Consider the following 14,194-nt stretch of genomic DNA (forward strand, 5'->3'; position numbering starts at 1 on the left):
GCCAAATGTCTCATATGTTTACAAAGGCTGGAAAATTGCTCAAATTACTTAAAGAAAGAATCTGGCAAAATGATAGAGATTAGATGGAGAGAAAACTAGCAGTTAGCATGATCATGCTTGTTTCCTTTCTTTGTTAGACATATTATCAATTTAAACAATGACTCCAATAGTTTGTTTGTTTCTGGTGAGACCTTTGCTCTGTTAGAGAATCTCTTTATGAAGGCTGCAAAATTGCTAAAAAGCTAACATGGCAAATAGACTGGATGCAGAGAAAACCAACAGTTAGCACAACCATGTTAGTTGCCATTTACTGTTAGGCCCATTACCAATTTTGAAAACAGCGGTAGTTCATTAGTTTCTGGTTAAATTTTCTCTCAGAGAATCATTCTAAAAAGGTTGCAAAATTGCTCTGTTTACTTAAGTGGTTAGTTATGTAAGATGCTAACATGGCTAATAGTGACTGACCATAGAAAACACCAGAAGAAGGTCACACTAGTTTCCATTCACTCTTAGCCACATAGCCAATTTTGGCTAAGCTATCCCAATCACAACTAATGGTCAGTCTTCAGCTCTGGACAAGAAAGCATTTCATGACTATGACAGAGCAGAAACATTAAGTGAAAAAGAGAAACCTAGACCTAAAAATGACCCTTAACTCGCTTTTGTTGTGTTGCATGTGAGCCCTTGTCCGCTAATGATCGTGATGTTTATCATGGAACCTTCATCAAAAGGCCTCAAGAGCTTCTATTATTACACCTCCTTGAAGTCCTGAAAAGCAGAACTAAACTAGAGCTCTCCACAGCCTCAGCAGGATGAGTGGGGATAGAGAGGACTAACAGACAAACAGCAACTGTTGCTGACGGGTTTGGAGAATGTGCTGTCTCTGAGTGAGCTCAGCCTGCGTCATGCAGCATGGCAGGTGCCTATTACTTCAGTCCGACAGCCAGCGACGCTACAATCAGCGTCCAGCTTCTAACCATCTTCAATTAATTATAAAGACTTTAAAGAATGTAAACAAATATGGGGTGTCAAGGAAATAGAGAAGAGGTCTTTGTAAAGGGCGAGATGCCTGTTTGATGACTTAAAAGTGTTCTGTGGGTGATAAGATAGGAGATAGGAGGCAGGGCTAGGTCCTGAATCTTGTATGGTTTGGATCAGTGGGTGACAGGATAGGAGACAGGGGGCAGGGCTAGGTCCTGAATATTGTAAGTGGGGTTCAGTGATTAGGGTTTATGGTCATTTGTGTGTAATTGTGTAAAATAAGGCAATATTAAGGGGATCTTTGAATGCATAAATGTATCTATACAGGATTATTTAATAATATTAATTTAACTGTTTAAACTACTGTTTCTCTTTTTCCTGGGGCAGGGGCTGTTCAAAGGCTTGCATGGCTTCTGTCATTCCCTAAAAGTTAGGATACAACTTACTTGTACAATAAATACATTGTTAAGGGCTGCAATGACAGAACGGATCAAATGTGCAGCGCCAAAGTAATATAAGTAACAAATGAATCATTCACCTAAATGGCCAGCCACAAAACACATGTGCACAGCTGGAAAAAATTCTTTATCATCAACTGCTAGCCTGTTAAAATGATTAAAATGTAATTATTATTTACACTTACATCCAGACTTCTGTGTTTCGTGAGATTGATGCGTTTGGTTATTTATCCTGGCTAGCAACTGCCTGCTTTGACACAATATGGATGTTTGACTGCTGTTGTCTTGTGTGATGTGTAGGGGTAAGTGATTTAAAACATATCCGCAGGAAACAAAGTGTCGGAAAATGCAAGGATGATTAATTTGCTAGCAACTAAGGTCTTCAAAGAAAACTCGAATAACTTTAGAATGTATTCTTTTAATAATTCAGCAACTATGTTTTGCTCTGAAATACTGGTCAGGTGCTCAAAGCGGGCAGCTGCTCGCAAACGTTTGTTTTCCTTTTGACAGATTAAGTATGGTGCGCAGAAGTCAACTTTTGGATAGCCAATCAGAATGAAACTGACAAAATCCTGATAGTTGTAACTTAGCATGCAATAGACATCAGATGCTCCGTGTACAAGTGGGTGGAGAAAACACAGTAGCAATAATGCTATTACCTCTTGTTGCTCCCTGATGATTCCAATAGGGCTGAATCTTTGCTGTTGCCATTGGAACTTCCGGTCGACTCGTTGCCATGTGACTCATTGCCGTGCGATTCATTGCCGTGTGACTCATTGCCGTGCGATTCAGTCCCACTTCCACTGGACCCACTACTCTTCATCTCAACATCCTCGTGCAAGGAGTGCGCCATCTTGTGGTCACTGTGAGGCGAAGCAGGAGGGTCCTGACTGCTGCTGTCACTGCCTTCTGAGGCCAGGCCAAGCTCACCACCCTCTGCGAAACCGCTCATTCGACGGAGCGTAGCCATGGAACTACAGCCAGCAGCTTGGTCCTGCCCCTCCAGAGAGGAGAACAGGTATTGTTTGGAGTCTTCAGACATGGAGATGGACTTAGATTGATATAGAGGTCAAGAAAATCAGCCCATCTTCACAGAGGAGACTTGAAGAGAGTGAATCAAATTCAACCTGGATTAAATCTAGAGAAAACACAAACAAACACAAACATAAGTCACACATAGGACTCGAAGAAAGTTGGAACTTCAGAAAAAAAACTGAGGCAATATAGTGTAATACAAAGCCCAATGTCCCTTTTTCAGATAAAAATATGCCACACTGTGTCAGAAACAGCATAAAGAAAGTCTTTCTGAAATTACTTAACACACCAGTGTGGTTTGAGGTAAGTGTGATGATTTAGACATGCAGTTCGCACAATGCTACAGGGTGGCTATAAGCTTCCATTAAGTGTTAGCTACATTAGGCTGTAGTGCAAAACAAAAGAAACAAACTTGTGTTGGCTGATCAACTACGTTTGTGGTAAGAAGGGAATCGTCTAAATTTGAGTACTGGTCAAAACATGACTATAAGGACAAGCTAGAAAACTGACAGGAAAACTTTGTCTAAAGCAAGACTTACAGACTTCAGAGCTAGCAAGTAACACTTCACCTGCATCAAGGATTACTCATCCCAAACATGTTATCCTTGATATTCTTTTTCCACAGTAGCCATAATGGTTTGAAGGTCCCTCAGTTGAACTATGCATTTATTTCCTTTAACAGTTTTGTAGAATATATGTTGACTGAAAGGTCAATGATTAACATAACCACAAGCAAACTGGATTCCTTTTGTACTGTGAGTAAACAATTCAACATTTATTAATGTGTTTTTATTGTGTAATTGCAACTTGTTTACTGTAGCAGTTGTACACAAGTTTGTTTAAGTCAAGAAAACAGCTGTATTGTCTGTTGTTGCCCATGCTGTCAATGGTTTTATCTCAGCACAGCCATCTTTGTGAAGAGGTGTCAATTGTTTTCACAATAGGGGGTTCTCACCTTCCCTTTTCACTCCTCATTGCCCACCAGCAGTTCAACACAGACTCCCAAAATTTCATACCCAGAGAGCCCACTGTGTCCTAATTAATCTGATAATGGGGAAAATATTACATTTTGATTGTATTAAATAAACAAATATCTGAATAGTCTGCCAGCAGAATGGCCAATAAGGGGCCTGCCTCAGTGTTCCCTGAGACATGTTATGAAACCTTTAAATACGACTGAATAAGATACACAAATCCATAAAGACTGCAGAGTCACCACTGCTACAGAACGCAGGACTGTCAGCATGAGGTAAACCAGTGGCCAGTTTTGTCCATTTCAAATTCAATAAGTAGCAGAAAAACATATACAAAATCTGTAAATTATTTCACTGGACATAAAACATTAAGAAACAAAGGCTATATCTACAAAGACTTAAGTGTTCATGTTCAAAGCAAGATCTGAAAGGGCAGTGTCTGTCTGGTGCCCTTCTTAAAACAGAAGCTCACAGAGCTAGAACATCAAAGCTAGCTTAGCTTAGCTCTGGGCAATGGTCTCGGGGATAGCCTCTGCTCTGTCTGCTCAAGGACCACCATCTGGGCCTTCAAAAGGTGTCAGACTCTGCGGTTCAGCCTCTGTAGCTATGTACTCTGCCCTTTAGCCTTGCTGGAGGCCTCTCCACAGGTTCTGCTGGCTTGCAGGCCAGACAGATCTCGTGTTTCATCTCCCAGGGGCTCTTCTGCCCCTTTCAAAAAAACCCTCCTTGCCCTACTCTCTCACATGAGACATAAAAAGACATGAATTAATAGGTTTAGTCCAGGTTTGGTCTGCTGATGTTTCCCGTAGGTGTTCTGGGGTTCCCTGAAGATCCATTTTAGAGCCTTTTGCAGATACAGCAACTAGAACTATGACATGGTTGAAAGGATTCAGAAATATGATCTCACACTTCCAGAGTCATACTGAGAAAGCGCTTTAAAAAAGCCTTAATAATTTGTATATAGTCAGGAACATTTGCAAAGCTGCAAACAACAGCAAGGACTTGGCTGACCCTATAACACATTCTCAGCCACTTCTACTGAAATGAACAGGCTACAATTAGGTCAGCAACGGAAGCGGAAGACTACAAACTAAACCTTGGAGTTGCTGCCAATGGTTGCACCTGATTCTCTTTGGTAGTCTTCTACAGTGGCCTAGTGATAGGATTAACTAATCCTGAATTAAGTATAACAACCAGGTCTTTGGTTTAAACAGATTTAATTAACCAAGGTTTCCTGGCCAGGACCCAAGCTTGGACAAATTAAGGAAAGACACCTTCAGTGAAGTTTCTTAAAGTGCAGTTTGTGGCTCACTGCCATTCCAAATGGAAGCAACAAATCCAACTGTGGGACAAGCTGATGTGAGCCCCAGGTTCTGGACTGTGTACTGTCTTGCATAGATGATTTCAGGAAGAGACAGATTTGCAGATTTTTATTTCTGGTTCCAATTAGCAAAATTAAATTTACAGAGTTTCACAGATTTGATTAACACTTTTAAAAGAATAAAACATTAAGCTTGTCATGTAATAAATGTTCTTATAACTTTTAAGAAAAAAGTCTTCCCTTTTGAATCTAGGTCAAGATAAGGTAAACAACACATCAAAATTCTCCATATCATACTTTGTGTTTAACTTTTGGGGCAGATCAAGACATGCTCCTTTCTCACCGATTCTCTACGGATAGCATCCAATGCTCTAGGTAAAAAGCAAGAGTTGAAAGAGAAGCAATCCAGTCGGTTACACAACAATTAAACGCCCTTAAAAACACGTCTTCAAATACCGAATGACTCACTTGCCCCGCGGCTAGTTCACGTGAATGGTCCTTATTTGTAGAGAGGTAAAGCACAGCGGCCTATGCAGTTCAAACAATGTACTAAGTGATTGTTACAGTAACGCAGGAATTGGCTGTGTTTCTGGCCAAAATCCAGAGTAACCTAGTAACCCAGAGAGCAAAGACACAACAAATTTGACATCAGGGTTCTTAAACTCCAGTCCAGAAAGGCCGTTGCAGTGCACTGTGTGCACAGATTTCACAACTCACAGCTCACTATTAAAAAAGGTTCCTTAATAAGTCTTGGCCTGAATGCACTGAAAAACTGGTAGAAAACCTTTATATTATGTTGATGTTCTTTAAACTTCAAAATGGTTCTCCTTTATAAAGGTGATGTTCAAACAACAAGCCTTTGAAATGTTCTTTAGGGAAAAGTAGTTTTTCTATGGCTCCAAGAAACCTTTTAGGCTGTTATCATCATATTGTCCCCTTCTAGGATTTAGGTTTTGGTTATTTAAACCTCCTGCTCTTGTTAGAGTTAGAATTGTTTGCACAGCTAAATAATGAAAATCATGACTCAGATGTGATGGGTTTTACAGGAACAGTATCTGATAGATAATTCTGCTGATATGAATGTTGAGTATTGTCAGAATAATCTGATTATTTAAGTACATACCAAAATTAGCCGCATAAACATTTCAGAGCCTTTGATGTTTTTGTAATTTGAGTCATCAGAGCTTATGAAAGTGTCAGTTTTAGCTAGTTATTGCAGCAGTGCTGCGTCAAAGCTACAGTCTGAAAATAAGTGGCACACTTCACAAAAAGGAAATGGACTTTTAAGCACTCTCAAATTTGAGCCTAATCGATATCAGTTGGACAATAATATGGGCTGACCTTGATTTCTCAAATCATAATACTTTTACCTCTATACAAGAATATTTGTGTGGAAATGAATCTATGTCCAATTTATTAAAGGACCCTCAGTTTTCTTCCATTTTTTTTCCCCCTAAAGTTAATTTAGAAGGTTTATGTGGTTTAATGTACCAAAAACAGTCATAATTCATTTATGAATAAGCTCTCTTTATCCCCTAGAATTAAACAGGTTGTTTTGGTTGTTGTGCCTTTGAGACTGATATATGTAAATGATTGCTGTGGTAAGCGGCTCATTCGAAAAGCAGTTCGGGCTGAAACACTTTATAACTTTGGTGTAAATGGGTGAAGCTAATCTGCTGTAGGCTGAATAGACAGATATATGTAAATGTGTGGGTTTTTGTGACATTATGGAAACAATGAATTCAAAACAGGCTGTTTTTGTAACTTAAGTTTCCATATACAAACAGGACTGAACATTAAGTTTTAAAACTAATGTTTATACTACATCAAACCTATTTCAGAAACATTAGGAAAATTCAGTTTTCATTGATATGGGCTCTTCAACATTTTGTTACTAATTCCTTTTTGGGTTTAATTTCATTATGTCACACTGGTTACAGCGTCTGTACTGCTTTGTGATGGTCACATCTCTGACTTCTGAGGTTTAGCTTTTTTTTTTATCAAATAGAGAAGAAGAGCCTAACAAACTTTAGTCCCTGTGCTGATGGAAACATACAGTAAGCAGTTTCAAGTTACTCGGTTACTTGAATAAAAGTACAAAACTACTTAAGTTGTACTTGTGGAAAGATACTTTAACTTGAGTCAATATTTCATAGATGTAACAATACATTTACTTGATTATGTCTTTAGGCTACACTTCCCACCACAGAGCAACCAAAATTAGTGGCTTGTTTATTCTGGTAAAAATATCTAATGTGAGGAAAACCATCCTCGTCCCAACATTTAGTTCTTCAATTCTAGTCCTGCAGGTCCAGTGTTTTGACAGTTTGGTGATTTCAGATTTGTTTGAGAGGGAAAAAAACTAACTGCTAGAGTTCATTCCTCCAGAACCAGAATGAATGAGTCATTTAGTGAATTCTAGGACTGAAAGATTAATCGTTTTCATATAGAAATCACAATTGGAAAGAATACGATTTTTAAACCACAACAGCTTTAATTATAACTCATCAACAATATTAAGTGGAGAAATTTAGCCTAAATAACAATGAATCACCTGCAGATGACTTTGACCAATCAAAAGCAACCAAGCACCCATGTGCTGTGTATATGACAACACAACCACAACTGACAACCTGGCACATGTTTAGGGTTCAAGCCTCAAGCCAAAACAAGGGGAAAAGTGGATGTGATGAACATCCTAGCTAAAATAACAAGCCTGGACCTAAATTCCTACCTAAATAGAGAATTGTGCAGCCTTACTTAATTCACACTCATATGCCAGTCTCATTCTGTAACAACAATCTTGAACAAAAACATTATCATGGTTAAAATGACAAAAACATTTAAATAATATCTAAACCCTTTATCATCAGGATAACATGCTACTATCTCTACTCTCCCTACTCTCTCAAATCTCAATAAAAATCTAATCTCAAAACTTAATAAATGGGGTTTTCTTCCCCAAAAGCAAAGCATGATTGACTGAGCAGGTTTTTTTTTTTTTTAGAAGTAAACTCAAGTTTAATTGGTGAAAAAGTGCCACGTGTCTGGCTCTATGTCCTGTAATTGAATTGCCTGACACCTGTATATCCCAGCACAGACTAAAGGGGGGCTTAAGTGCTTCCGGGAGACGCAAACAGCCACCAGGCTAATTCTGTGGTGTATATGCTTCCTTAAGGTCAATAGAAGAAAACACTGCTCTTTAATGTGGTTACAGCCATCACATTTGTGTTACAACAGCTGGGTAAAGCAATAATGGAGAAATAAGAGTAAGAACATTTGTACCCTGCATGAGCCACAAAACCTGGTATGAGTTTCTCATTCTTACTTAAACTGACATGAATGGTCACAATAACCTGTCAGCTATGGGTGACAATATAAGTTATTGTGATAAAGTATGTCATACTACACTTTTCTGAGAATATTGCTTCTAAAACAGTGAACAATGGAAAATATGACATGATGAAAAAACATACAAAGCCTGAAAACAACAACAAGCTTACAGTAACAAACATAAACTGCATAATAACAAGTAACTCATTGGTTAGAAGTCCATTATGTCATCATCTTTTCAATTGTTTGATTTTTTCCTGTAATAACAGTATATAATTTTATTCTTGAATAAAAATGTGCCTGGTTAAAAAGCCAGTTCGCTTGAATGGTAACGGACGCAGGAATGCAAATAAGAAATTCACTTCAGTTAGCAGTTAATTTTGTTTTGCACTGTGTTCATCTAGATCAGAGGTGTACAACTCAGGTCCTGGAGGGCCAGCATCCAGCACAATTTGATTATTTAACTGCTCAAACACACGTTTTTCAGATTATCGGTTAACTGTCAGGTTTAGTGGGTGTATCTGAGTGGGGAAACTATCAAACTGTGCTGGACACCGGGGCTCCGGGACAAAAGTTGTACATCCTTGATCTAGTTGAATGTTTACCTTGCGAATTTGCAAATCCCACTGCATAAGCCAATAGAAAACAAGCTGTGGTCTCTTCTTTCTGAAAACTAATGAAGAAACTGCTCCTCAGTCAACATACCGTCACTGGTCACTCACAATTACAAAAAGACAAACCAGCATCCTAGCCAAGGTAGCTAACATAGCTGTGCGAACAATATTGCTCATACAGGCATTTGATTACACATAAACGTCTTGCATAATCTCCTTAGAAAATTGGCAATAGAATAGGACACACTGATAGAATAGGACCTGAGCCTAAGGTCACCATGCCCAATGTCAAGTGTCAAACAGAGGGTAGATAAAGCCCTTCAGCATTGCTCTGTGAAGCAGTGAAACTGTGTTCTCTTGAGTGATGGAGCTACATTCAATATCTCTAGGATGAGTTGGAGTGAAGCTTATGATCTAGAACTAATAATCCAACATCAGAACCTGACCTCACTAATGCTCGTGTCTGAAAACAGTTAGGTCCTCACAGCAATGTTCCAACATCAAGTGTAAGGCTTTCCTGGATTATTAAAGGCTTTTACTGCAGCAAGGTTCCTATTAATACCCTTGATTTCAGAAGAAATGTTCAAAAGCAGGTATCTACAAACTTTTGGACACTAGGAACCATCAGCAAACTGTTGCTGTCAGAACAAAACTTTGTATCTCTGTTTTTGTTTTTTTTTGTTTCTTTTTTTTACATAATTTGTTAAAGCCAGCTGCCTTTTACCCTGTTTTATTATGACAAACAGATAATAGAAATTGTTCAAAATTAAGAATCAGAATTAAACCTTTTTTCTTAACTTACATTGAAAGATACAAATGTTTCTTCCTTCTCTTGTACAGTTGTTTTTTGGGGGTACTAGGTTTGTTCCGACAGCAACGACATGTAATGTAGCATTATTCAACAGGTAGATTAATAATAATAATAATAATAATAATAATAATAATAATAACAGCAACTTATACAACATCAAAATGGCATCAATGCCATGTGTCATTGTTTACTATCAACTAAATAATCCTGCCAATCAACCTAGTACAGTGTTTTATAACTAAGTTAGAGACATTTATGTAATTGAATGTGAAGCCATAACATGAGCACACACACACCACTGCCTGCCTTTACATAAGGACTTGCATAATTTCAAAGTAAGATCTCACAAGAAATAGTTAACTTTGTCCTAAAGTGAACTTATTTATACATTGAAATACAATTAAGCCAAAGACCTGACATTCAGAGCAAAACATTGAATGCACTTAAGCATGTTCAGTATACAAATAATATTCTCTGACTTTCCAAGGTATTGCATAAGTACCTGATGGGACTGTTACACTAGCACACTACTTTATTAGAAGACTGCTGTGTGGCAAATTATGTGGTTATTTCATACTTTAAGCCCATATTAGATGTAGTTGGCCAATTCACATTCACAACTTAGGTATATGGACAAGATTAACGAAGACAAAACACAATATGTATTTAAACAGAGTTTTGAACTACAAGCAAAAGAGTACAGACAGGTAACTATCCTCTTCCCAGGTTAGCCTTATGTTACCAAGTGTTATAAGTGCTGTGTGTTTATGTGCCCAGAACAATGGCCTGCTTTATAAAACAACAAATGAGACCCTTCTGGTAATTGAGTCTGCTGAGCCACACAGTTGCATTATGAAACTTTTCATGGAAGACACTTTCAGTCACAAGGTAGTTACACAGACAGTGTCCCGTGCTTGGCCATTATATAAATGTGAATGTTTCAGGCATCTAACAAAAAAAAAACACAAAAACAAAGCCACTGCAATAGAATCAGAAAATGAATCTGAATATGATATAAGAAGATTTGCAAATGAAGAGTACTACTTATCACTACTACATGCAATTTAGTGGTGTATACCTTTATAGAAAGAATGTGCACAGGTATTTGAGTGCTGGTTAACTGTATGAAGAGCCAGTCTTCAAATACTGAAGTCATTCTTCAGGTATTCATTTTGTTTTATCTCTAAGAGTGACAGAATAAATATACAAACAAGTAGGTATGTTTGTGAGTAAGTCCTTATCACCATCCATTGTTGCACCAGTTAGCTCTGTTAGCACACTATCTCATCTGAAGAGGCAGTCTCAGTTACTCATCCAACACAAAAATCTACCAATTTCCTTCGGCTATTTTTGAATAATAAAACACATTGCATATTGTGGATATTGTCAGCACGTAAAAACACTTGTCAACTGTATGCTTTGATTACAAAGACAGCATAATTCATAGCACATTTCACAGTATTTTTCTTTGAATGTGGCACTACTTTATCCTTTCCAATTTATCAGATGTCAGGAAAAATATATAATGTGACATATTGTGTATGGTGAAAACTTACTGAAGTATCGTGATATTAACCTGCTAAAAAAGGTAAGCCAACAGCCCTGCATTAATGTTGGCCGAAGTTTGTTTCTTCCTTGTTTTTTCCTACCCTGTGGTTAACCGGTTATCTGTTCAGTAACACTTACAGATGCTTGAATGTCAAAATAAGTAGAAAATGCACATTTTCACCTGAAATGGTTTTTATGTGCGATATATTGGCAGTTGATATTACTTACCAATAAATGAGAACATTTTAATTATGGCTGATAATTACAATCAATAATTTGGCACTTGTGCTTAAGCACAAAGTGATGCACAAATAGTTACTACTGAACAGGCAATTCTGGATAGCACAGTGGATAACACCAACATAGAAGTGCATGCTGCACTTCATATATAGATTTCTAGGTGTTGCTATCGGGATCGCCCACAAAAAAGGAGTTACTGGTTATTGGTAACAGCTTAGAAATTCCTTATCAGTACATTCCTAATAAATTATCAGTCCTAAGAGGTGATTAGATTAAGTGTAGATTTCTCCAGAGACTACTGAACATGTCATCAAGTCCTGTTTTGGTTCTATTCTGTTTCCCACTAAGCCTGAGCCAGGTAAAGAGCCCTTGATTAACTGGCTCTAGTGTGTTGTACTCTAACACACCTGACATTTTTAAGGGCTGATTACTTGCTCTTGTGTGAAAAGACCTTGAAAAACACATGAACTACTTCAGGGTTCTGGAGGACTGACTTGTGAAGCACTGATTTATATGCTCGAATCCCCCTCTCTGTACAGAAACATCAAATTATACTTTATTCTTTTGCTTGGCTTCTATCACTCTCTCTCCAGCTGAGAGGAAGCCTGTTCTGAGATTTGCTTACCTGATGATCTGGTAGCACAGAAGCATGCAGAACAGACTGAAGAGAAGCGTGCAGGGAAAAACCTTCAGGGAAGGGAAGGATGATAAAAATCTCTCTGTCTCTACTTTTGCCCTGCTCAACTCCAGGGTTCCACTTGTAGACAGTAGACAGACTGATATAATGCTAAAATTAGCTACCATTATAAATGGTTCCAGCAGAACAGTGTTCCACTCGTTTGTTGCCATGAGTTATTAATTATGCATAGCCTCTCCCAACAGGTGTTCCTCTATCCTATAAAAAGTGATAACAACCATTACGATAACATCACCAGCTCTGCAAAAAAACATTCAGCTATGGTTTCGGCTCAGACAAAGTTTGTGAACCCTTTGGAACTATCTGGATTTCTGGGTGGCTCTGAAATGTCTTTATTCAAGTCATACGAACATTCAGTGACATCTTTGCGTTTATTACAGCTTCCATTCGCTTCATGAGACTTTCTTTTATTTAGAAATCTGGAGGGATATTTTTCCACATTAGCAAAGTTCAGTCTCAGATGTTTTTTTTTCTGCTTCTCGTGATCTAACTAATCCCCTATACATTCAGTGAAACTAAGGTTTGGACAATTGGGTGGTCACTCAATTTTTCTGAGAACACCCATAGCTTCTTAGTTTTATCTGCAAATTTTCTTCTTTTTTGTAAGGTGGAGTTGATTTCTCCTCTTTCTCAAAGATGAAAGCTGTACTGTTTAACCAATTGTGACAGTTTTGGTGGTCTATTCAGGTCTTGCACTGTCGTTAGGAGTTTAATTTTCCAGTTTTGGAAACTCACTCATTTTCTTTTGACTTTCCATTTTCTTTATGCAAGTGGGTTATCTTATATAAGAGATAACCGTTATACATACGCATGCATTGCATATCAGAAAATTTCTTCAAGTGTCGTATTTTACTTTTTCAAATCTCTCACTCCATATTTGCAAGCCATCCAGACTGAGGTAACAAAGGAGCCCCGTCCTTTTATACTCCCTAAACCATGCTTAACAGTTGTGAAGAGGATGTGCTGTTGCTAATGCTGGGTACATTTACCAAGAAGTTCAGCTTTTGTTTTATCTGTCTGCAAAGTTGCAAGTCCTGCAAACAGGACTCGTGTTCAGTGTTTTTCTTACGGTAGACTAAAGAACATGGACTTCATCAAGTTCAAGTGATGTCTGCACATCCTTATCTGGCTTTGCCTGAAGACTGCATGACATGTTCTTGCACTGATCTCTGTTGGATGCCCACTTCTGGGGACAACATCAATGCTGCTTTATTTCATCCATTTGAATGTCTGACTACACCATCAATCACCTTGGCTGTTTAAATCATTTGTTCAAGAAATATCACAGTAAAATGCTGTGTATTGTTGGTTAAATTGGACAGCTTTTTTTGTTTTTATCCAAAGATGTGGAATTTCTCCCCAAGAGGGTGCTGTTTCCACTGAAGTAGCTTTTCATGTTCTATTAGAGTGGTGTTTTGCATTAATGACACTGTGTGTCTTTGTTCATGACAATCAGATAACATTTTAGAGCCATTCATGTAGAAATACAGATCATTCCAAAAAGTTTACAATGTTTCCCATAACTATATTCTATATCCTGACTGATGTTGAAAAGTTGACATTTTTAACTACATGATTTTTTATTCCCAGATACATTTTACAGCCGCTTTGAATCATCTTTTTGAAAAGCAGTAGGACAAAAAACATTTGCTGAATAGAGGGAGTGTCTGTGCGTGTGTCTGTGTGTATACGTGAGTGGCCCATGGCCAGAACTCTCTCAACATTAAAGTGCATCTCAAGCCTGTCTCTATGTGCGTCATCACCCCCTTTCCTCCACGCCTTGCACAGCGGAATGTGAAACACAGCAACCAATCCAGTGCTGCCTGCCAAATCTGCTCCCTAAACGCGTCTCCATACCAACACCTAGTGACCATCCACCCACTGAAACCTTCTCAAAGCAAGCGAGCGAAAAACCACACAGTGAGATACGAAATGCGTCATAGTCTTCCTGTTGTAATCTCAAGATCCTATCACAAGCGTAAATCTAAAACTGTCCCAAAAACCTTCATAAAAACGTGCTTTGGAGATCTTTATCATTCCAAAATGTTTCCCTTTGACTTAATCAAAAGGGTGGAAATCAGTTACTGTATTGAATGGCAATTTCTGTTATTGTTTAATATCACAGTGGTCTAAATGATGTAGGCAGAAGTGGACTCACAACCAGATTTAGACCAATTCCCAA

General features: G+C 38.1%; 1 protein-coding gene across 5 annotated transcripts in view; it reads right to left on the reverse strand.

Annotated features, from left to right (window-relative positions):
• Positions 1 to 14,194, reverse strand: part of per2 (period circadian clock 2) — a 58,607-nt gene that overhangs the window by 39,503 nt on the left and 4,910 nt on the right. For 4 of the 5 annotated variants that reach the window (XM_036555674.1, XM_036555672.1, XM_036555673.1 and 1 more), the window contains exon 2: positions 2,099 to 2,577. In XM_036555674.1, coding sequence (XP_036411567.1) covers positions 2,099 to 2,481 — 383 coding nt within the window. In that variant the 5' untranslated portion in view covers positions 2,482 to 2,577. Of the gene's footprint in view, positions 1 to 2,098; positions 2,578 to 8,707; positions 8,769 to 14,194 lie in introns of all 5 variants that reach the window. The other variant, XM_036555671.1, reaches the window with a different exon arrangement.

This window comes from Colossoma macropomum, unplaced genomic scaffold (assembly GCF_904425465.1).
Source record: "Colossoma macropomum unplaced genomic scaffold, Colossoma_macropomum, whole genome shotgun sequence".
In the NCBI taxonomy this organism is placed as follows: domain Eukaryota; kingdom Metazoa; phylum Chordata; class Actinopteri; order Characiformes; family Serrasalmidae; genus Colossoma; species Colossoma macropomum.